Source organism: Podarcis bocagei (genome assembly GCF_964188305.1).
Source record: "Podarcis bocagei genome assembly, chromosome: 3".
Taxonomy (NCBI): Eukaryota; Metazoa; Chordata; class Lepidosauria; order Squamata; family Lacertidae; genus Podarcis; species Podarcis bocagei.
This window is the reverse complement of record NC_138127.1, coordinates 65,240,335-65,266,246: the sequence shown is the minus strand read 5'-3', so window position 1 is coordinate 65,266,246 and position 25,912 is coordinate 65,240,335. Positions and strand designations below refer to the sequence as shown.

General features: G+C 41.7%; 1 protein-coding gene across 5 annotated transcripts in view; it reads left to right on the top strand.

The window, feature by feature from the left end:
* RGS7 (regulator of G protein signaling 7) overlaps positions 1 to 25,912 on the top strand; it is a 128,278-nt gene that overhangs the window by 53,423 nt on the left and 48,943 nt on the right. For all 5 annotated transcript variants that reach the window (XM_081188123.1, XM_081188122.1, XM_081188119.1 and 2 more), the window contains exon 3: positions 8,045 to 8,141. In XM_081188123.1, the coding sequence (XP_081044249.1) occupies positions 8,045 to 8,141 (97 nt within the window). The remainder of the gene's footprint in view (positions 1 to 8,044; positions 8,142 to 25,912) is intronic.

Genomic DNA, 25,912 nt, shown 5'->3' with positions numbered 1-25,912 from the left:
GAAGAAGAAGAAAAAACTCTATGGAGCTAAGTGGAGGATTTGCTGGATCATAATCATAATTATTTTCTTCATTGTCATAATGGGAATGTGTGCATGTGTGCATGTGCACAACAATATTGTTACCTTTGTTGAGCCAGAGTACACAGAATTATATACAAGATCATTTGTAAATCTCTTGCTCTAGAGTTAAATCTCATTGAACCGAATGGGGCTTCCTTATAAGTAGGCGTGTATAGCATTGCATCGTAAATGTCCAGCTGAACTGGGAGAAAGGATAACAATCTGTTTTGCTTCTGGACACTCATTCCTTCCATGATCAAGTCTTCCATCCCCACCCCTCATCTGTATGCTGCTTACGGTACCTGGAGTCCTGCTTATAATGGATGGCATGACCCTGGAGAGGAATGGGTGAGAGGACCACAGAGGAGATGCTGATGCCTTTTTTCAGTTCAACGGGAGATTTAAAGGGTAATTGGCAACTGAGATTTTCTTTATGGGTTATGTATTTTTGCTGGGCATAAGCTATGACATAGGCATTGTATTTCTTAATTTTTTTAATGAAGATATAAAATGAAACATCTGCTCTCATAATGCCTGGCCAACCTCTGTCTATTTTATTCATAGACGCCTTTTGGCACTCTAGCAGCTGAAAGATCAGGATGTCCATAATTCAGCTGAGCGAAAAGAATAACTATGATTAAAAATGAAAACAGACTTGAATACGAAATATGAGACAAAGCCGTAGAGGAATAGTTGCGTTATTCAATCTTAGAATAGAACATCTGAATGAATGGGAGCATCCCTGGCTTCTAAATGTTTACTTCTCCCTTGGATATTCTCCAACGGATCTTATGTTGTCAAACAGTTGTTCACATATCTACCGTTTGTTTAGGGGCAGGATATGCCAGGCTGTATAAAAAGTGCCATTAAGGTTCTTGTTTGCCATGTCCTCTGCTTTGCCCTTTGTACACCAAGGTCTGTCACATTGTCACAGAAGAAAATTAAGGCTGACACTATCATTGCTGAGCATTTGTTATTTCTCATGCGCTCCCACATTGGCTGGAACACTCAAAGGATCAGAAGGATATTGGGTTTGAAAATGTCCTCTGTATTTAGGTGGTCATTAGCTGGATCGGCTCCTGTATGAATCTGGATGAGTACCTGTTCTCTTCTGCTAAGATGATGGGCCACACATTAGCAGCTTCCCTTCTCAAATGTAAAGTCGAAAAGATAGCTAGAGCTTCTGGCTTCTTTTGTTGTAATAAGTTGTAATAAGTATATTATTTATTAACATTATTTATATGCTGCCTGATAACAAACTATAAACAATGGAGTATTAGAAATAATTAAACTAATAAGATTTTAACATTACGAGATGAAGAGCAATGCTGTGCTACACTTGATCCAGTATTTCTAATGCATTCATTTTATCAGCAATACATTTTTCTTTTTGCGAAATGGGTTGCATTCATTTCCAGGCAGGCTTGGGAGAGACCCTTGTCTGAAATACTGCCAGTGGGCACATATACATCAGTGAAATTGATTGATCAGATATCTGCTTCCAGATAAGGCACCTTCTTCATCCCTGTGAAATAGCTTTCACTGGCCATTGTTAATGGAATAACAAAATGCAAAGGGTGCTCTTGGTAGTTGGGTTTTGTATGCAAATTTGCAAGAGCATAAGACTTGCTAGGTTGGCATGATTACAACCATTCCTTTGGGAAATTTGTGTCAAAAATGGTCTACCTTGATACGGGACCTTCTTTTACTAGACACTGCTTTTCTTTTTTTGCTCTTGCAGTTTGAAAACTAAACCCCGGAGCTGGCAGCACGATAAAATCCCAAGCCAGCATAGCCTAGTTTGCAAGAGATCTGAGCTGGAGCTATGAATAACTTGGAGGGTTTTCCTTTTTTGCCATATTCAAGTTATTAAAATTTAAATGGATAGAAACGCACATAAACACATAGGCAATCAAAAGGGGAGAAATATATGGGCAAGCAACTTCAAAGTGTTGCCAAGTGTCGTGAAATTATTGTGTCACATATTGCGCTACTTTGGCATTAGCCAACTACTAACTGGCGTGACAAATCCCCAGCATGTGTTTGGCTGGAACTGGAAGCTTCCACTGATATGACAACTCAGGCAAGCTGCTTTTAACATTCTGATCACAACTGTGGAAGGCGACAGTGGTGCCGTTTGGACTGGACCATTGCAGGGACGGGTGGGGATGAAAGTCCAAGCCTTGCTTATGATCAAAATCAGTTTCCTCCCATCCCATTTGGAAAAACCCAAGAAGCCTTCCTTGTTGCACCTGCTCAGCTCAAGCCCATTAAGTGAAATGGTCATGTAGCTGAAGATACAACCTAGTTGAGTAGACTGGCTTTGATCCAGAGAAGAGTTTAGAGCAATAAATATGGCAAGTCCTTTCTGTCTTCTGTGCTGATGAGGCTTCTGAATTTCAATACCCTGTTCTTGTTTTTAAGACAGATTTTGATGCACTGTAGGGGGAAAGATTTTTGGAGGATGCTGTCTTTGACGTATGTTTGTATGAAGGAGTTGTGTGGATTGTGGCCAAAGATGAAATCTCAAGGGGAATCCCGTTAAACTAGGGACTGGATGCTAGTCAAGTGGGTGATTAAACTGACTGATCAGTTGTGGCATTGTCTACACCTGAGACAAATATTGTCAAATATTCCATGAAGCCTAAAGTCTGAAAGAGCAGTATAGGAGCACCTGCTGAGTTTCCTTCCAATATTTATGGAAGAAGCCATGGCTGTTATGTAAGTGTTAAGAGAATGACAGCTGATCCTCACTTTTGCAAGATAGTATGTTTTGCCCTCAGCTAGCCATAGCTCTGCTGTCTGCTCTGGGATTGAGTTTGTACACATAACCTAAGAACCCAAAAGACTTTGAAGTTATACCCATTTTACAGCTCTGAACATAACTTGACTTGAGTCCTTGGTAGAGGTTGGGTTGGAATCCTGATGCCTTGTGTCCAAGGACTCAGCTAGATTGAAAAGAAAAAGCAATTTATATGTGTTGTCCCGTCCCCCCCACCTGTTTTCCTTGTTTTAATTTACAATGCATTTAACTGAAACGCTTATTTGATGTGTCAAGATCCAGCCCAGGTCTTAACACCTCAGTCACTAAATATCAAAATTAATTTGAAATAAGAAAAGAAGAAATGTAATTTCATATTGCATTATGCTACTCAGTTATCTTTTGATTTTTCAAATGTTGTCCTAACTAACAGAGCTTTCCTAAGGGAGGGGTGATAAAAGACAAACTGATTACTGCTTGATATCTTCTGTCATCATATCTTTGATTATAACAACCTCTTCTGTGCTGCTGAAGTGTTGTTTTGTTAATCAGTAGCTATATAGCATTGTGCTTTTCAAACCACTATGCACGGGTGCTTTTAACAAACAGATTTCCCTCCTATGTACATTATTCTCAAGAATAAGTGTATATAAACATGGTTATCCCACCATATATCCCTCTGAGAGTGCCATATGTAACACACTTAACACACTGGCACTCATGTGCACATATACAGGTAGGAACCCCCCAAGAGTATTTATATTCTTATGTTGAAAGAGTTTAATGTAGGGATAGCTAACCTATGTAAAAAAAAATGACTTTATTTCCTATCAACGCCAGTCAGCATGGCCAGTTATCAAGGATTATGAGATTGTATTCCAGCAACATGTGGAGGGCCACTGGTTACTCCTGCCTTCTCCCCCCACCGCCTTTATCAGATGGAGGATAAGTACATATATTGCTTCATTTGTGTGCACAAATCACAATTTTTTTAAAAAAAGTATTCTAGAATTGTTCAAACAATACCAATAGTTAAATGAGATGCTATTGTAAACACTTCAAAACAACAGCTCCCAGTGCACATATAATTCCAACCTGCCAATGTGAACTTTTGTAGGGAAAAATGGTGCATAAATATTGTAAATAAATTTTAAGGCTATATAGGTCAAACACACAGAGAGAGAGAGAGATTCAAGGAAAAAGAATAGTATCTGGTAACCCACCATATATTATTTCTCACTGACCTCCTGAAATAACAGATTTTTTAAAATGTGTAGCCTAGCGCTCCTTCCAAGGAGGTCAAGTTAGTGTACGTAATAGCCCCATTTTATTCTCACAACAACCCTGTGAGGTAGGTTAGGTTGAGATTTGGTGGCTGCCCCAAGGTTACCCAGGGAGCTTCATGGCTGAGTGGGGATTTGAATCTGAGTCTTTCCAAGGGCTGTAAAATGTATTGATACGTCATCCAAAATTGGTTTTAAGCAGTGGCGTAGCGTGGGTTGTCAGCACCCGGGGCAAGGCAAATAATTTGCGCCCCCTAACCCGTGGATTTGCGCCCCCTAACCCCCAGATGTTGCGCCCGGTGCACCCGGCCCCCCCCTGTACCCCCCACGCTATGCCACTGGTTTTAAGTCCACATTGTGATAACGGTTTCATAATATTTGACATGGCGATATATCACAAATCACAATGTGTGTGTGTGTGTGTGCTCTATGTAAAAAATTGTGATATGGGAAAAACTGTGAGGCCAGTCATCACTTCTCTTATGATATTTGCTGCCCCATTGCTCTGTACTATAAAATAACAGTTGTAACAATTTGTTAAAGGTTTTTTCTTAAATTGTATCAGTTTTAGATGCCTGAGTAGTAGTGGTTGCCAGAACATTAGCCCATTCACATTCTGATTTCAGACATGGTGATATTTTGGTTTGATGTTTAGCTGGTGATATATTGCAATATTGAAAACCAGTCCTAATCCAACATTTTAACATCCAGTAAACATCAAATCCAGATTTTCTGACATTTACTGGAAACATAGGTGTCCTTCATCTGTATGTCTATGTCTGCTAATTTCTGTTGCAGCTCTGTGGTGCAAACAGCAGGTTGCTTATTTGTCGCAGATCTCTCTCTCTCTCTCTCTCTCTCGTTTAATCTCAGCAGCTATTTTGCTCCTTGCACACATGAAGGATTTGTAGCCTTCTGAAAAGAAAGGTTCAGACTGAAATGCTCTGCTGCATTGTCAGAGCTGGTCTGGTTTAAACAGATAAGGAGATAAATGAACCACAAGAGGCTAAATGCCAAGGCAAAGCAAAAGGAGCTTATCCTTTACAGTGGAGTTTAGGAAGCGAACAGCGGCATATCAGTAAGGGAGGAAATTTATGCCAGGGAACAGCTGCCACTCCCCAGATTAGACTACTTGATCAAAACTAGAAGAAGATTTCATTGGATTGCCCCAATTAAGCTATTACACATGTTCCATTGTTCTAGGCACTGAGTGGTGGAGAAGAGATTTGGGATACAGGCAGGAGGGCCTAATGTTTTGCAGAAGAAATTAATGCATGTTTGTAAAGTAGAAAACACAGAAACTGGGATTGTGCATGATGGAAATAGAGCTGTGAGCCAAAAGGTACTCGGTTCAATGGGAACATATTCCCCAGCTAAGCATGCAGCCTCCATTTTGTAAAATAAGATCAATTCAATGCCAGGAAAAGCCTATTATACAGCATTAATAGGGAGATACGTGCTCTCCTAGCCATGTGACTTATAGTGAGGGTGATATTTGATGTGACCTTGAACAGAGAATGGTGGGCAGAGATTTTGTTGGTTCACCACTGATGTGGGTTTCTGTTTCCTGGTTTTTCCTAACCATTATAATGTTGTAATATACACAAATGTGGGACAGTTAGTCAGTGGCTGCTGGTTTCATTTTTCAAACCTCTCAACTTCTTCCCAGGCTGAAGACTCGGGCTGCTTTCAAGGGAAGCAAGGCTAAGCCCTTATATGGGGACTTAGGGGGTAGGCAGGCAGTTACTGAAGGTTTTTTAGGCTGAGGTATGGACAGTGGCAGAGCTTCATGCTCCGGCACCGGAGGGCGGAGAGCAGGCAGGGTGTGGCCTGAAGTGAATGCTCCATCTACAACTGTCTTCATGTGGAAGGCAACAGCTGGGAGATAAGACAAGCCTCCCTAACCTACACTTTCTGAAACAATATGAGAACTGAAACACAGCCATACTTTGAAATGTGCAATTCTCCAAAATTTGCACTTCTTCAGCCACAAGTAGTGTACAGAATGTATATATTATTTATTATCGTTGTTAATTATTGAATCCATACCCTGTCCTTCCTCCCCAAGGAGCCCTTTGCTAGGACAAAGTGTGCGTGAAAATACATATATTAGTAAAAAAAAAAAAGCTATACAAAAATTGTTTGTTTTATACGGAATTGTTTTGCAAACTTGTGTATAGTAGGCACAATTACATAGAAACATTAGGAGAAAGTCACATTAAAATACAGATGAATTTTCAAAACAACTTTAAAAAATGCACCCTGATGTAGAAGTGTGGGGAACTGAAGTTAAGATTGGAAAAATGAGACACTGAGAGTAACCACAATTGACAGATTTATCCATATATAGTTCCTACATATATTTAAACAGGATGGGGAGTGGGGAGCTGAAATTCTAAATCAGGTTTTTATCTGTGTAGCAATCTGATACATATTTTGTCATTACTTTTTGGCTTATATTCTTTTTTTATTCTGTTGTGCTTAAGAGAAAGAATGAGTTGGAATGAGTCAGGCACCAGTGAACTTTCTCCAAAACTCACACAGAACAACATATAGCAGAGTTCAGTAATGTTTCTGGGTAAACCAACCGTCACAAAAATTAAAGCGTACAATTGTTTGAACTGTCTTAAAAGATACAAATCTTATTTCACATTCTCCCCTTCTTTTCAGAGTATGATGACCATGCACAATAGGCTGCTTTCTGTGTAAAAAGCTATGTTTTCATGTGAAATGTCTTATCTGAGAACCGTTGGTGACAGATTGGGACTCCACGACCCTCCCCCAAATTACTAATCTATCTAATTTATGTGGATTAGGCAAGCCTTTAATCAGAAAGTTGAGGTTTAGATTTTCCAGGTTCCATACTATCACAAATGCTGTCCTTGAACATGAGAAATTTCAGCGAACAGTTTTCAGTGCTTTTAAACCAAATATTTGGTTTCAGAAACCAGCCCTTAAAGCAGCTAACACTGGACTACTACTTTTATAAATGACTTAATATATGTTTTGTATTACTACATTGCTCAGCTCCAGTCACCTCATAGGGGACATGTTCTTTATGGACAGTGTGTGTGTGGGGGGTGTGGGGGTGTGTGGGTGTGGTGGTGGGGGATTTACTTGCAACTGCTGTCAGTTGGAAGACAGAAAGTGGTGGTGGACACACAGTGATTCTTGAGTAAAAAGTATTGGTTTGGCAGTTCCTTAGGCTCTGTCCCTGACTTTCCCTTCAGTTCAGAGCTATGTCAGAACCAATTTAGTGTGAGTTGCTGTGAGTCTTTTTGTACTTGGATGAGAGTACTCTAGTATAAAATACATGAGTGGTACATCAGGTATGTATCAAACTGCTATATTCCATTCTCCTTAAAATATAGACTGCATGTATTTTAAGGATGATGAAGGATAATAAGCATAATTCATGTGCGCATCTGCTGTGTATTTTGTACCTGGGCATTCATATCAGATAGGAACTAATCCTCAAAAGTCCACTATACAGAGGAATACTTCAGCCATAGCCAAGACTTTGCATGTGAAGACAATGGATCTTTATGCTGATAACAAGCTGCTCTGAAAACTCTACTAATCTTAAAAGTGGGGAACACCGAAATACCAGCACAAAACCCTACTAGGCTCCTGGAGCTAGTCATAGTGGATGGTCACTAGACAGTGTCACCTTTGTTCCTCTGAACCTGCAAGGCCCTGGGTAACTGAAAGAAACTTGCTCTTGTAGAAGCTGTGGGAGAGATTTCTTGTTTTGTTGTATAGCTTTTCACCATTTCATCATACTGAACTTTTCATAAACTTCACCTATCGGATATCTCATTAGAAACAAATGTAATCTTCAGGTGCTGGTTCTTTTTTTCTGAGAAAATCAGTTACGTCTCTTCACATGGTAATTGCAGTGATGCAATTTGTTTGTTTTCTTTCTTTCTCTTTTGCCCAGATGGAAGATGTCATAGCTCGTATGCAAGATGAGAAAAACGGGATTCTCATTCGTACAGTCAAAAGTTTTCTTTCCAAGATCCCCAGTGTCTTCTCTGGTAAGGTTCAAAATGTACCTTATGTCCTGTTGGAAACGCATTGGCTGTAACAGATATATGTGGACGATGATAGCTCAAACACCAAGATAAAACACAAAGCAAGCAAGGAAGTCATTAGCTCCATGATTCTGGAACCATCTGTTGAGCTGTGAGCGTTGTTATGTGTATTCAATTAAATAAAATCAAGAGAAGATGGCATTGCCACCATTCAGGAGTTCCAGGGGACAGGCACAGCTTGTTGATGTAGAGCTAAGAGTCCCAGATGTGGGTGGGCAGATTAAGGACATTAATGGAGCGTCTGCACCTGACAAACTGGGAGATAAGGCCCAAGGAGGGTGTGGATCCCAAGCAGGAAAAATAAGGAGAAGACAAAGCAGAAAGTGAAGGAGTTGGAGGAAGAAAGCTTTCCCTGCTGGGCTGCTGGATATTCTTCAGCAATGGGTGCTGCTGCCGCTTTTGAACTTGAGTCAAGCTCAGCTCCTATCAACCCTTCCCTTCTGTCATTGGGGAAGTTGGGAGCATAATTGAAACTGTACCAAGAGCTCCCCCCCAAATATATATATATATAGCAGAGGCCCCAATTGAGCTCCCCATACATTGCATGCTGTGGTAGTGCATTATCTTAACATCTGAGCATCTGAAGCGGGATCTTTGGGAATACAGGAGCAAAAGACTTGTACATTGTATGTGTAATGTGCTTTAAAGAAAGAGAAGTAGGGGGGACCAGAGAGGCTTGCGGATGCAAAGAAGTGAAGTGGAAGTGATAAGTTTTTATGTGCGGGTATGAACAACTGTTGAGAGGGGAAGGAGGAGTGAAATTGATTCACGTTATTTGGTTGCTTTTGTCTCTTTAACTCAAAGCATTTGAGTTAATAAAAATTGTCGCTCCTTGATGCCAAGGTGTCTGGAAGAGCTAAGGCTTTGACAAGAAAATGACTTGCAAAATCAGATAAAATAAACTAATGTTTATTTTCTCCCAAGATATTTGGCGGAAGGAAAATAATCCTTTTAAGATTAAGCCTCCTCAACTGCCTGCTGTTAGATCCAATGATGGGATTCCCTCTGGGGACAAGTCCTCCAATTTTATCTATTGATAAAATTGATAAAAGTGTTTATATGCCCTTGAAACACAATTCTCCTGTTGTACAGATATCCCTGCACAAATTCTTAATGACTGATAATTAAATTAGCATTCCTGACAAAAATCCTGCCTACAGCTTCTCTTCTAAATACATTTATAACTAAACCCTAATTATTCAAAGTGAAACTATGATGGAAATAAAGTTTTCATTTGATGTTAATGGTACCCTAGAGTTGAATTTCCAAATCTACCCAGCTTTAGTTCTAAGTACTTTGGAACCAATTCAGAATCTACTGATGAAATGCACTTTGCATCTTTGTTTTGGTGACCTAAATTTCAATCCTACTCATTGCCCAGGTGGTTAATCTAAATGTCTAAGCAAATGTCTACTTTGTTTGCTCAATTTCTTATAGGATTTTTGTTGTTTTTTCATGGTAGGATAGTTATACCACAGCAAGCTCAAAAAAGTAAGATCAGGGGTGGAGAATCTGGGCTCTCCTGATGTTGTTGGACTTTTAACTCCCATCAGCTCCAAACAGCATGGTCAGTGGTCAGTTGGTCATCATAGTCAATGTCTGATGTTTTATCATGTTTTTAATATTCTGTTGGGAGCTGCTCAGAGTGGCTGGGGAAACCCAGCCAAATGGGTGGGGTATAAATAATAAAATTATTATTATGGGCATTGTTGTCAATCAACATCTGGAGAGTCACAGGGACCCTGGGGGAACATATCCCATATTTTGCTAGTAGCAAACATGAGGGGGAATGGATCACTTTCACATTTTTCACGGCCTACCTAGGATAGAAGCTGCTTCACTTATCTCAAGGATTTCTCAGGATTTCCCTGCTAGACAGACTTCATCAGTAAACTGAGGATGTGACTTCTTCATTTACTCATTAGAGAGGCTTGTTAATGTTAAAATGAATGACTGGCCGCAGCCTCATCTTGGGATCTTTCCCTTTATATCCATTGCAAAGTTAGCATCTAGGCCATGAAGCAAACTGGCATTCCTTAATTCTCAAGAGCAGCTGACAGGAAAGCGGCCATTTAATACCTTAATCACATGAAACAATCAACAGAGATAATCACACTGATGAGTTTAGGTGTCTTCTTGTCTGGTGCTGATTAGAATATCAGTAATAAGAGGAGGCACTTGATTTATGCAGTCCAGGTTTCATTTTCGGAGCTGTGATTGCAGGCAGAATGGCTTGAACTAATGATAAGTGAAGGAAACCTGATATATTAATCAAAGAAATGATGTATAATAGCTTTCTATGCTTGATATTGTTAGATAATGTACTGTAGAGCATTGCTTAAAAAAATATTCCACAGCTCTTTAAATGCATGTTAGACACCATGGGCTGGATCCAGACTTGTGCCCCATCTGCAGTATACATCACAGCACTTTAAATAGTCATGGCAAAGAATTCTAGAAAATGTAGTTTTTGAGGGTGCAGAGTGGTTTAACAATTATCAATCCCCTTTCCCAGGAAACTCTGGGAATTGCAGCTCTCTTGGGGTCTTCTAACAACTCTCAGCACTACAGTTAAACTACAGTTTCCAAGATCTTTGGGGGAAGCCATGGCTGTTTAAAGTGGTATGGTAAAGGTAAAGGGACCCCTGACCATTAGGTCCAGTTGTGCCGACTCTGGGGTTGCGGCGCTCATCTCGCTTTACTGGCCGAGGGAGCCAGCGTACAGCTTCTGGGTCATGTGGCCAGCATGACTAAGCCGCTTCTGGCGAACCAGAGCAGTGCACGGAAACGCTGTTTACCTTCCTGCCGCAGTGGTACCTATTTATCTACTTGCACTGGCGTGCTTTTGAACTGCTAGGTTGGCAGGAGCAGGGACCGAGCAACGGGAGCTCACCCCTTTGCGGGGATTCAAACCGCCGACCTTCCGATCAGCAAGTCCTAGGCTCTGTGGTTTAACCCACAGCGCCACCTAAATATTTAGTGCCATTGGGACCTTAGTGATACTTTACATCCCATTGATTACGGTGGATCTGCTCTAATCATGACCAAGCCTAGATCCAAATTAGCATAGCAAGCTGCCTGATACAAAGGCACACCATTGCTCTCTCCAACACAATGAGCTATTCAGTACCTTGACCAGCAGTGACTTTCCAGGTGTTATGAGTTTGGGGGTGCCAGACACCTATAATCCAGCAAGTGTTAGAAATTAATCAAGACCTGGAGTGTTAAACTGGGTGCCAGACATGGAACCCCTGGATTCAGCAAGTGTTAAAATATAACAGGCTAGCCTCCTAATGAGGTAAATGCCTGGTGTGATGAGCCATTTAAAAAACAAAAGAAAAGTGATGTCCCATTAAGAAATCTATGGAGAGGGGGCTCTGTGCCGAAGACAAATGGATGGGACCCCTTCTCCTGCCAGAGTTCGGAGTAGAGTTTCCTGTGATGTGACCTAAGGGGGAGGTGATAGGCTGGAAAAGGCCGAGAGAGAGAGAGCGCACATAAGAGCACACATTGTTTGATTTCCGCTCAAATCCAAGGCTGTGGCTATGGGAGAAGCAAGATCTTCTTGGGGTGTGAATGCTGTGAGCCCCTCCATCATGGGTTCAGGTTGTATATACGTGTAAATAAACCATATATTATAAAGACACTGCAGTCTCCACTGTGCCTCATTTTCAAAGGAAAACATAGTCCCTGGGTAAGCGCCTGGAACCCCTGGAATCTCGCACCACTCAGAGATTGGGGTGGCATGCAATACAGGGTATCAGGCGGGGATCTTATGGGGATTGAACCAGGGATTTGCTTTCAAAGCAGATGGTCTACCACCAAGCTAGGGTCCTCACCCTCACCCAATCCAATAGTTTATATATCTATTTTTCTGATGGGATATATATATATTAATTTAAATGAGGTTTCACAGTTCAGCACAACGCAAAAACAAATCACCAAAGCAGGGGGAGGTGAGTGGGGAGTTATTGTGGTGTGGTTGGTCCTTCAAAGCAATCTGGATTAATTAAACCTTTGTGTTTATGATCCCATTTTGTTAAATTAAATTATGCACTCTGATTCGATTTAACCCCAGTCTTTTGTTGAGAGAAATTTCCTGGATCTTCTTACAGATGAGACGGGGTTAATGACCATTAATGGGGGCATTTGTCAGCTGAGGGCTTTGAAGACTAGAGAGTGTAAATTTGAATTAAATGATTCAGACATATTCAATATGGATTAATTGATCTGTAATGAAGTCACATTTCCAATTAATGCAGATTCATTCCTCCTGTGCCTACACAGCCTTGGATATCGCTTCTGGAAATTATACTGTGAAAACTGTTTTTGCTAACTGAAGGGCTGAATAGAGAGATCCAGGCATGCACTGGGCCTTCCCAGGCTCCCCCTCCTGATGCACCCCCTGTGCCCCCCCCACAAGCTGAGGGGGAGCTGCATATAGCAAGTTGCTTATTGGATGATCCCACGCTTGCGGTCACAGCTGAAGCAATAACAGGGAAACCAACAAACAATTGTCAACATGGGTATATATTAGATGAAGGTTGTGAAGGAGCACAGTTGGTTTAATTCAGTCATTTGACATTCCATTTGCAAGTTTGTTGGTAGGGCAAATAACACCACGCAACACTGAGATTTGGGAGTAAATTCCAGAGGGGTCATTGCATTAGTCTGTTGCAGCAGAAACATTAAAACGTTTTGGCATGAGCTGTTTTGATCTAAGAGATGCCACCTCTTAGTACCTGGAATACCTATTGTAAGAAATTTGGTGGCGTTTCAGATCTCCAGTGGTCTGTCGTACAAATATAATTCAGTAGATGGTAACAGGCTCCGATTCTGGCTTAGTCTTTGGCTTCTTATGCACTAGAATTGTAAGCTTCATCCATCATGCACCACTTTCTGGTAAAAAGAGATGTCAGTAAATCCGTAGTGACATGTTAGAATGCTGTTTACGCTTGTGCTTATGGGAAACATATGTTGCATGATTTCCCCCCAAGTGCTGTGTAATTTATATCTTGTAAAGGCAAACAACATCCATTCATGCAGATCTGTGATAGTTATTCAAGGGCCATTGAGGAATATTCTCTCAAAGCTTTGATTGGCCTGGTTCAAGTTTGCCACAAAATGTTTGCCCTCCCTTTTATAACAGTCATTGCTTTTGTTCTCTTCAGTTTGAGCCCCCAGGTTGGAACTCTTAGATCTCACAATAAGTTTTGTTTCGCTTGCTTGTGTTGCAGAAAGGTACATTTTTTGTATCTCCCTAAGATTGCTGAGTAAATGTACATGAAGTGCTTTGAACGCTTAAACAAAGTAATATAGAAATTGTTGTCATAACAACCTAAGGGTACAATCAAAAAGCTTAAAATCACTATTTTGGGGTTAGGTTTTCCCAAAAGCTCAACTAATTGGGTTTGTTCCGAAAAAGAGCTTAACAATTCTGGGGCCTTCCTAAACTTTGTGGGGGTTTTACTTTTTGCCAACCCTAGTTGGTAGTATATAAGAAGCAGTGATGACAGAGGTAGCAACATAGCTCAGTCAGTAGAGCTTGATGCTCTTAATCTGAGGGTTGTGGGCTCAGGCCCCATGTTGGGCAAAAAACTCTTACATCACAGGGGCTTGAATTAAATGACCCTCGTGGTCACTTCCATCTCTATAGTTCCATGATTCTGTGACAGGACACAATTACTATTTTTTAGAAGATAAGTTTAGATTTCACCCTACAATCTCAGTGTGTCCCTGGTGGGAAGACTTTCTGGCCTGTGATTAGTAATAGCTGAATACTGCTTTCATTAAGTGAAAAGCCTTCCTTTAAACACCGTTAGCATTCAGAGATGATTTGGCTCTCCCAATTTCATTTTTAAAGAGTGGACATAAATTAGCATTGACCCTTTAATAGTTTACTTCAAAGCCAGAAACTGGTCAAGATCAAGGGTCACCTGTGTTTTCAGAGAAACCAAATGAAAATTGTGCGGGTTGGGGTGGGCACACCAAATCTCATTAAAAGGTTTTGTTTGAGTTTGCAATTCTTCATTTCTTATGATTACTTTCCAATCCAGCGGATTGAGCCATCTGGAGCATTAGCAGAGGAGGCAGAGCAAATAAACTAATGGAAGTCTGTGACAATTTTGCAGAATTGTCATCACAGACTTAAATGTAACTTATTAAAAATGTCCTTTTAAAGTATTCTGATGGGAAGACATCCATCTCTACTGTTAGTACCCATTAAGAAGATATATGCCCCACTTTACTGTTGGTAGCAGCAGCAAATTAACCCTAGTGTGTAGTGGCGCAATGGGTCATTGTGTCTACCTGTTAACCAGAAGGTTGATGGTTCAAGCTCACCTAGGAACGGCCGTGGGCAGGATTCTGTGACAAAATGAATCTTGAAGCCTGCTGGTCTGCCATTGACTAAAAGAAAACTGCAGATAGACTATGTGAATGATTTGTGGCGTGCTTCATTGAGAAAGGTGCAGTTTGAATCACAATTTCTGCCCAGAAAGCTGTCTGTGGACAAATGCCGGCTTACTCAGCCTGAAAAGCAAGATGAGCGCCGCACCCCATAGTTGCTGTTGACTGGACTTAATCACCCAGAGGTCCTTTACCTTTTCCTGAGTGAAGCCTTTTGGCTCAGATTGTTCCCATGGACATGAGTGCAGTTCTAGAATATCATTATGTGCATGTGCGCGCACACACACATTTTCTGTTACTATTTTACACAGGCAAGCAAGCACGTTGTTGGATTAAATGACCCTCATCATTTATGTTGTTGTTATTGTTATTTTAGTTTGTAGAAAGACTGACCATTAAAAGATGGTGTTGATTTCCCTCTCCCTGCCTTGTCTATGGCTCTTGAACATTCCCAAGTGCAGTGAAGGGGGAACCATCTTCTTTTCCACCCCAGAATTGCAACCTTTCATGCTGGTGGCCCATAAATAGTATAGGTCTACAACTAGATTTATTCAAGTTATCTCTCCTCTTTAAAATCACCATGAATTAATGCTTGCTCTGTGCTCTGAAGAAGAAGAATAAAAAACACGAGGACCTTGTGAGTCAGCCACTGATGCAGAGGCACATTTAATGTTTCTAGGTAAATGGTATCTGTGTCTCTCAGCCATCTGTTCTCTATATTATGACGTATGCAAGGCTGACTGATCTTGTTGGCTGAGTCATCTTGTTGATGCTGCCCCTGTAGTTCCAGGTTGTTTCAATCTGATAAGTGCTTCACACATTGAGCTGGTGGCATGCAGTCATTTCAACACAGGGGCAGGCTCCAATGGTGAGAGTCTTCTCCCTGTCCCACAATAACCAGCCCTGGTGCGAGTTAAAAAGGTCTGCGGGTCTTTGAAAGGCGCTGCAGCTGCAGTTCTAAGTTCCTGCACTCAGATAGACTGCTCCTGCTGGATCCTCCCATCCAATGTTGCTGCTCAGTATTATTTGTCTCTTTTGCCACAAGCAACATGAAGTGTTGGACCTCAGGCATGGGGGCTTCTTTGAAGCCACAATGGTCCCTCACCTGGTGCTTAGGAAAATAATAATGTTACACGAGAATCCAGGGCAAAAGAAGTAGCCTTTGCTTATCTAGCTCAATGTTCATTTACAATGGCTGGCAGCGGTTCTCCTGGATTTCAGACAGGGAGTCTTATCCCAGCCCTACCTGGGGATTGTACCTTATACATGCAGAGCAGACCCTTCCCCAGTGGATGATGATTGTGGTTGAGCACAGTCACCTTCAAGACCTATGTCAGTTCACAACCGAACCCAAGGTGGGTCCCTGCTGCAGCTGTCCCATTGCCTAAGTGCTGGGTGACTCATGATTCTGCCACCATGGCAACAGGGACACAAATGTCTTACAACTGGATGGATTACTCTGCTGAGCATGTATGGCTTTACAGCACCGTTTGCAAAGCAAGTGCTCTTTTACTGAGCCTGGCTGGTGCAAATGCCATGAACCCGTGGTTCTGGTTAGCTCCTGGTGCCTCCATACCAATCATATGCTTGTGAGATGCTGCATACACACTTCTTCTTTTTTTATAATCATATTTATTAAAATTTCCAATAATAACAGGATAGAAAAAATAGAAAAGATAAAGAAAAGAAAGAAAAAGAAAGACCAATTTTAAACCCTTATTTTCATAACCTTCTTTCTGGGACTCCCTCCTTCCCCTCCCGACTGTATTCCCCTTTCCCTAGGTTGGTTCCACAAGTTCTCATTCCCAATTTAAACCTAATATGTTGTACCTATTAGCCAATTTAAATTACAATCTTAACATCACTCCTCATCTTTAACAAAATAGAACAAAGATTTTTCCCCCAAGATCTGCCCCGTTTCCTTCCACGAATTCCCCCTTTCCCCCCCCCAAAACATGTTAAATCAAAATACCAAAGTTATATAGAAAGATAAAAGATAGAAGATAGAAGAAGATTCCAAAAGTTGGTTACATAGCCTTTGGATTCTAGAATTCCCCCTCCCTTCCCCGGTTTGGATTCCCCATGTCCATCAGTCTGTATGTTGTCGGCCTGGAGGTCTCAAGTCCACAGCCAAATTTTCCTCAATCCATCTTGCCGGTTTTCTTTGAATTTGCTTGTTTTAATAATGTTTAATTTCAAAAATCCAGTCTAATAGAGGCCTTTAATTTCCCTTGGTCATTGTTGCTCCTCCCATTGTTCTTTCCGTGGCGTAGTTGGTCCTTTGCTCTTTTGTTTCTTACTTTCTCAGGTTTCTGTCTTGTTCAGCTGCAAAACCATTCTTATTCTGAAATCTAGTATCTCTACAGAGGTTTGCTATTCAGGAACAAAAACTTACGTCCAGTTCCTACCTTGCTTCAATAGAAAGATTCTATTGTGTTGTCACCTCTGTAGACAAAACAATATTTCAGTTTTGCTACTTTCCCAGGAGCTAAGACCAGTACACATCCCGGAGTAGTTTTCCACATACGCCTCTTGTAATGTCCCAAAGCCCCTCTAGGGGGGTTGCAGTAACTTTGTGTCCTCTAATCCAAAAGTCAAGTTGTTGTTTCTTTCCCCCCCCGACATTTTGTATCCATATTTATATCCAATTGTAACAAAATTAACCAGCAAAATACTTGTAACAGAGTCCTCTTTGTATTCTCAAGATTTGACAGCTACTTTGACAGCTGTCAAACTCTCCATCTCTCTCCGCCAGGTTCTCTGAATCGCCCCGGTTCCCAGGGGGGGGGGGTTTGCCTTTTCCCTCTCACCCTCGACTTTTCTCCTCCAGCACAATTCTTGTAGTATCCCATCGTGGAATTGATATTTTTTGTCAGCAATAAACTTCTAAATCGATCTTGGTTTCTCAGTCCTTGTTTTAGCATGTTTACAATCAGGGAGGGGATTGACTTCCTTTTTAGATCCCCCCCGCTCGTGCCGAATCCGAAAAAAATTCCTTTTTTTCTCCTTTTAAACCCGGTTACCCAATTACTCACGGGTTGTTGTTAAATGTCCGAATTTCCAATGGAAGAAGCCAGCGCTCTCCGACGAATGGCATGCGGCTGCGCTCGGCAGGGGAAGCGATAGACTCACAGTACCACGCCGCTCCCCGGCACCCGATCCGTAGCCTTTAAAAAGGCTCCTTCACGAGTCGGGAGGGCGCTGACGGTACCAGCCGAGTCCCCATGTCCACGGGCTCCGTGCCCGTGGTTTTTGAGGGTCCCCGCGTCGCCGGCGCGGTAGGACCCAGCCCCTGCCGAGCAGACTCCCTCCGAAGCTCGGAGGGAGTCCGCCATTCGGCGATGGCGCCAACCCGGAAGTCCCACACTTCTGTATACATCTGCTAAATTGCTTGGTGACTCACTATGTATCAAATATCAATTAATGTATCAAATGTATCAATTAAGTGCACCTTTATCCAATCTGCACTTTGTGAAACACCAAAGTACCACCATCCTTCAAAGTTAATGTACCCCTGAAATTTGCAGTGCAGTTCTCCAGCCCACCAACATGTGCAAAAAGGCATATATTAGAGGAAAGTGTGACAGGAAATTGCTTTGCAGAAAGGTGTATTGCAAAAAGGCCAACTGCATACAAAAATGTGTATTTTGAGAGAAATTTGCACTAAAGCGTGTCCTCCCTCAAAGAGGGCACATGTTGCGGTGAAACCTGGAGACTGACCTCCTGTGTTGTGGGTGGGCATATTGGACAAGCCACAACACCCGATTGGTAGGTCCCTCGTTGCTGGGTTTAATCTGGCCAATGGGGTGCAGCCTAAATGGATTGAGGGACCTATATATGCCTATGCATGTGACCCAGGACTTCCTCTTTCAGCACATGCATCAGAACACCCGTCCACCTCTCCCTATATTTAGCGTATTTTGCGATTGACAATGCTATGCCGTCGTGTGTCGTCTGTTGTTGGGATAGGGGCATGGCAGGAATTTTCCCCACTTGGCTGATTGGCTGTTGCCATTTGGGTTTCACCTGCCACGTAGCAAATTGTAAGGTTGCGGATAGGCACTGGTTCAGGTGATAGGAATGGGAGAACGGTCTCGCCATCCCTATGTGAAGGGTATTCCATTAAAGGAATCCAGGGACTCAACTTGGTTTGGTCAACCCCCCAGAGGGGGTTGTGCCCGTGCTTGAGTCCAGGGGAGCATCTGGGGAGTGGACATTCCTGGGCTTTCCGCCTACCTCAGGTGTTCACCCTTGGCTGACCTATGATAGAGCTCTGGGTCAGCGCTACCTGCAAGGGTGCAGGGAGCTAGTCGAACCAGAGCCTATGCAACCACTCACTTTCTGTAATCAATAAAGTTGTGGCCTAAATTCTGCCAAAAACCAAAACTAAAATTTGAGTCAAATGTGTCTTTATTTAGTGGGGAGGTCTCTGGGTCTGAACATGCAAATTCATAAGAATTTAATTATTGTTATTATAAATTGCTGCAGGATTGTGGGGAACTGAATTTAATATGGGGAAATGAGAAATTGAGAGAATTAAAACTGACAAATCCAGCCCTGCTGTCAATGAACTCATAAACTGAACAAATAATGTAGCCCCATCAAGGGTGATAAGCGAGACAAGAAAAGCTCTGATCTTTTCTCTGTCTTATGAAGAATGAGACTTAAATATTTGAAGGCCTTTGGCCCTAGAGACCCAGGTTCTAGACCCTTTGTTACTTGGTCTATAGCAGTCTAAATGGACACCCCCAATGTTTTGGACTGCAACTCACATCAGCCGCATATAATAATAATAGTTGTTGTCGTTGTTTAGTCGTTTAGTCGTGTCCGACTCTTCGTGACCCCATGGACCAGAGCACACCAGGCACTCCTGTCTTCCACTGCCTCCCACAGTTTGGTCAAACTCATGCTGGTAGCTTCGAGAACACTGTCCAACCATCTCGTCCTCTGTCGTCCCCTTCTCCTTGTGCCCTCCATCTTTCCCAACATCAGGGTCTTTTCCAGGGAGTCTTTTCTTCTCATGAGGTGGCCAAAGTATTGGAGTCTCAGCTTCAGGATCTGTCCTTCCAGTGAGCACTCAGGGCTGATTTCCTTAAGAATGGATAGGTTTGATCTTCTTGCAGTCCATGGGACTCTCAAGAGTCTCCTTCAACAACATAATTCAAAAGCATCAATTCTTCGGCAATCAGCCTTCTTTATGGTCCATCTCTCACTTCCATACATCACTACTGGGAAAACCATAGCTTTAACTATACGGACCTTTGTTGGCAAGATGATGTCTCTGCTTTTTAAGATGCTGTCTAGGATTATCTAGGTAATAATAATAGTAATAACAATACTAATTTAGTTACACCCCGCCCATCTGGCTGGGCTTCCCCAGTATTCTGCTGGAGTGCACCAGGTCAATTAAGGCTGGTTGATAGGGTTACCTTTAGCTAGACATCTTTTCCCTGAGCCTAAGCTACCTCACAATGTTGTGTGAATAAGTTATTTGGTGGTGGTGAGGTGCTCTCCTGAACTCCTTGCTGGGGGAGCAAAATAAAAACAGCAAATCTTTCTCATTCCACAGGATTATTCTTTATGTGTCTAGAAGTGGAACATAAGAAGTTTCTACTTTCCCATATCATTCTGCTTTGCTTCTTGTATGTTCGGTAATGCACAATTCTTTTCACTTTTGCATTCCATTCCCTGTGATTTTGTTCCATCTATTTATCCTGCCTACCCACCCACCCACTACTTGCCATCAACCATGTGCATTCTTTCACGCCCCCTCTCTGTGTGCAAATTTCAAGATGATCTGCGTTTGCGTAGTCGCTTGAGAGCTAGTCATTAGGGACTCAGCCATCCGCCTCACCATTTAAGCTAAGGCATAAAGCAGGCCTACAGAACTTGTGATTCAGGAAGCTGCATGCACAAACCATGTTGGTGAGCTAAATGATAGCTGTACTTTTTTCTGGTCCCCAGCAAACTGCAAAAAACAAGAGTTGTTGATGGGCCATCATAGATGTCTGGAGCTTGGTAGGACACAAGTTCTGTACACCTGGCTTGGAGCCAAGGGGCCTAAAGCTTCTAATCACAGTGGAAGCTTGCAGGAACTGCCTTATACTTCCATACCACTTGCTCCAAATTTTTGTTTGGCATGATATATTTTTCCATATAGCTCTCAGCAGGGCTCACCACAAGCTGTGAATTGGAATAACCATTCTTAATTATATACTTTATGTAAAGCACCCCCAATACAGTAAAGCAGGGATGGCTAATCTACAACCCTCCAGCTGTTACTAGATTACATCATTTACCATCCCTGACCAGGAGTCATGACAGCTCAGGCTGAAGGGAGTTAGAATCCACCTCAGCAGTAAGGAGTGCTGTGTGAAGGTCACACTTGAAGAGCCAGACTCTTTGCCTGAATATAAATTTATAGCCCTGAAATGTTAAGCACTTCAACTGGGATGCTTCATTTTGGAGACATGGCCCTATGTTTTATAACAGTGACTATCAATGATACATAAATGATGTGCAAATAATTCATTGCTGTTATAAGAAATCATGAGCAAATAGATCACCGGATTAGTTAAGCCTAGTTATCAAACTTTAAATTGTTAGATTCCAGAGTTTTCAATCAAGTGTTGTGAGAAATTAATCTCTTGGTGGTAATTAGGTTGAAAAAATTATCAATCTTGATGTGACTGTGCACTTAGGCCCTGGAGATAGAAGTATTATTAATGCTAGCCAAACTTACAAACAGTGAAATGCATGCAGATGGTAATTTCCAGGCTCCTGCAATTTCGTGTGATTGTGCCTAGTACAACGGAGGACAAGGAATAGCTGCTTGACTCCTATGCTCTTCAATCTGCCATAGCAACAGGATTGTTTAAACAACATTGCCCAGGATTGGCAGAACAATTCAAGGTGCAGCAGAACAGAACAAAGTGTCTTGGAACGGGAACGCTCCCCCCCTTTTGCCTTTCCATTTTGTCTCTGACCTTCATTGTACACTCACAGACAAAACAGGTTGGGGAAGTATTAGCTATGTGAATTTGGTGACCAACCAATGAAGAAAATGGATTGCACTGAGAAACCAAACAACAAGGTGTCATATGCTCCAGTTTTAACTGGATAGACCACCCTGGTAAAGTGGGGGCTGCTGTCAGATGCATGTCTGCTCTCTCGCCTGCATACAATGTAGGTTTTGAGGCATTATCTTTCAATGTAAAATAGGACCATAACTATGAATATCTAGGATAACCATAAAAATCTAATAACCCTTTGCTGTGCTTGTCTGATCCTGCATTCCGTCTTTGACAGCAACTAGCCTACACAGCTCACAAACAGTGCTTTGATGTGCTTTGAAGGTACATTGTGTATGGAGGCTAGATCTTGCCCAAGCTGGACTTCCCAGGTACTGGCTTGGTGACCCCCACCCAAATGGACCAGGCCTCCACTAACTTCATTCATGGTGTAGTAGAAATGAAGTGTGGCAACAGCACATTACAATGCTAGAATACTAAATACTGGACTACAACAATAGGAATTCATCATTTTTAGTCACGTTTCAAATGTATCCTCTCAGTGATGTATGCTAATAATTTGGTGGGCCATCAGCTGCAGGGCCCCCCAATTCTTGCATATTGCACTTACCTTTAATCCGCCACTGGGTGCAATATGCAAGAACCAGGTCTACAGCCAACAGTCTCTAGCCCAGAACTTTCCAGACTGTCACAACACCTTAGTGTGTCAGAGGGGAATTTATGGAAGGTCTAAAAATATACCAGGTTAATCATCACTTTAATTCTGTGCATCAAACCTTTTTTGTTGTTGTTTAGTCCTGTCCGACTCTTCATGACCCCATCGACTAGAGCACGCCAGGCACTCCTGTCTTCCACTGCCTCCCGCAGCTTGGTCAGACTCATGTTTGTAGCTTCGAAAACACTGTCCAACCATCTTGTCCTCTGTCATCCTTCTTCTTCTGCCCTCCATCTTTCCCAACATCAGAGTCTTTTCCAGAGAGTCCTCTCTTCTCATGAGGTGGCCAAAGTATTGGAGCCTCAGCTTCACGATCTGTCCTTCCAGTGAGCACTCAGGGCTGATTTCCTTAAGAATGGATAGGTTTGATGATCTTGCAGTCCATGGGACTCTCAAGAGTCTCCTCCAGCACCATAATTCAAAAGCATAAATTCTTCGGTGATCAGCCTTCTTTATGGTCCAGCTCTCACTTCCATACATCACTACTGGGAAAAGCATAGCTTTAACTATAAGGACCTTTGTCAAATCTTAGAAAGCATTTTATTATTCGATGCTCAAAGGGGGGAAAGACTGATTAATATGCTAACCCTGGGGAATAATATAGTGTCACCATTAGGACTTAAGAGAAGGTTACAGACCAGCATTTGTGGCCAGTCAACGATCTACCATCGAATCTGACATTGCAAAACAAACAAAAAACAGATCAGCATATAAGGGCATATCTATTTTCTTTGTGCAAACAACTACCATAAATGGTCATGCATATTAGATGACCCACTAGTCTCGTCCTTTGTCGCTGATAAAGAAATCAGGCAAACTGGATTGCAAATACTCAGCGCACTGGTGGTGTATATTGGATCTCCACCATCATGATTGCTACCAGTATTCAAAGCACCAAGGGGAGGGGCATTTTCAGGGAAGAATTAGTGGGCTGGAGTGTTTGACCCTTCCCCTGTCTATCATTTCTCCTTTGCAACCCCTATCCAATTTTGCCTCAGAACATGCATGACAGCAGGAGTTGGGAGTGGGGAATGGCTGGGGGAAATGGGATGGAAGGCGTAAAGTGCCATTCTTTCTTCATTGCAAATTCCTCAACCACTACTTCCTCATTAGTGACAAATATAGGTCTGAGAATCCTATACTTGCTGCCATGTGTCCAGTTCTGCCCTGGTAGTAGTGAGAACTGGGAAAAACCCTGGACCAAACCACAGCTGCTGCTGGTGCTCATTCCAAGATTTCCAGCACCTTGGGTAATTATTAGAGATATCCTCACTCTGTTTCTCATTTTCCCAATCTTAAGTTCTTCACATTTCCACATCAATTTGAATTTTCTTTTCTTTTTAAGTCCTCATGAAAATTCACCAGCGATTTATTGTGAATTTCTGCTAATAAACACATTTTTGTATGAATTCATTCCTAATATGCATACATTTATTTGCAAAGCAATTTCCCTTAATATAATGTTGTTTTGGTACTATTTTCAATGAATGCATGCTTTACCTTAGCATAGGCATTTTTCTACACATTACGTGGCTGGAGAATTGCATTGAAAAATTAAGAGAAGCGTGAATTTCAAAGGATGAGTGTGTTTCGGTTCGCGTATCATTCTGAAAAGTGTGAGTTAGGTTCACCTTTAAATGCAAACTAAATTGATTTCCTCCTTCATCCCTAGTAAGTATGGCTTACTATTAGTAAGTTTTGCCCAGAACAGTGTAAATGAACTAACCTACTCAAAAAGGAAAAACAAAAAGCAAGCATGTAGCCAAAATCAATCCTATGTGCGTATGCCAGGCCCATTGTCGTCAGTACTGCACAAGCTCTTCTGATGTCACAATTTTGCCCTTTAAACATCTATGCTTGAGTGCAAGATTGCTAAGAATAAAATCTCAAATGCTTTATCAAACATTTCCCTTAACCTTTACAAGCAAACAGGTTTTCAAATGGTCTTGAGGAATCTTGCAAATGGATATATTTAAAAATATGTGCAATAGATTATTAAGCCTGGAAACTAATATAAACTGTGATTAGCTTAATTACACAGCAAAATGCGTGGCAGAAAGAGAAAACAAGCCAAGTTTACATCAAATGTGTTGTGAAATGAAATTCAGGTCTGCTTTTCTGTAGCTCTTTCCAGACAATAAATAACCATTGTCTTGTTCTTAGCCATTACTCACACTCATCTTGGTCTATCTGTAGTAGCTAGATGTCTAAGAGTTGCACAACAGCTCAGATGTGACCGAACATGTTTTCATCTGATGTCTTCCAAGTACATATTCCATGGGGGACAATAAACTAAAAGGTAGCATGTCTAAAAATAGATGCGGGCAAATGACCATCTTGTAAAAGATACAAATAATGGCCTAATAACAACTAACCTATTAATACTATATAACACAAACTGCACATTCAATAAATAAACAATTAGGCTGCAATCCTAAAGGAAGAGAGAGCTGAATAGTAGATAGACCACATCATCCAGTGATAAACTGTGAGGGAAGAGTGGCGCTCTTGTGCTCCTCCACAAGAATTAAAAATATTCTTCCATCTAGTAATCTGAGCGTTGCCAGGGATAGTATCTTTCAGCCTGGGTAAACAGGAACATTTTCAAAATCATTTTGAAAGTTAATAATGATGGAGACAGACACACCCCACCAGGGAAGGCACTCCAAAAATGGGGAACCACCACTGAAAAGACCCTGTCACAGGTCAACACCAATTGGGTAAATCCCAGTGTCAGGAGCACCAACATCTCCTCATAGCATGGAGTCTGTGGCTCTCTCTTTTTGTGTTTCTGGAATGAAAAATTGACAGCTATAAAACTGCTGTAGTGACAGGGCAAGCTCACTTTGTGGAGGTTTAAATAATCACATAGCACAGAGGAGAAAGGAGGTTCAGCCAGGAAAGTACAGAGTGGAGTACAGAGTGCATGGAGTTTGCCCTCCGCTCAGACATTTGCTGTACCGTGACAAAAATATCTTGAACTACATCTCTAAAAATAGAGGAACTTCAGAAAATTCTGTTAACAAAAGCTACAGAAAGAACATTCTCAGATTCTCCCGACTGCCCTGTTGAGAGTAACATTATAAAATTCAGAAGGGTCAAAATAAGCTAAGCTAAAGTCTCAGAATGAGAAGAAAATTCCATATGAGTCTGTTGAAGCACAAAAACAACAAAGCTTTCGGGCATCTTCAAGACTAAAAAATGTATTCTGGCATGTGCTATTGTATGCCAGTGTCCACTTCTTCAGATGCATGAAGTCTTGTATAAGGGACTAACCAGGGCTGCAGTTGGACATGAGGTTTATTGAGTAAGTTTTCCTAGTTATAATGCTAGCACTTCTGTACTGACTTCCAACACTGCTTTTTACACTGCAGTAAAAAGCATGAAATTATAATGGAAAACTCCCATGATTTTTTGAGTTAACAGAGTTGCAAACTGATTTCCCCCCCTGAAAATAATATGGGAATGAAAATAGAATGCTAAATGTCCAGTATATTCCACTAGATATCCAGGGGTGGCCTTTACATCATGAAGATAAGAAAATGCACAGTTCTGAGTCT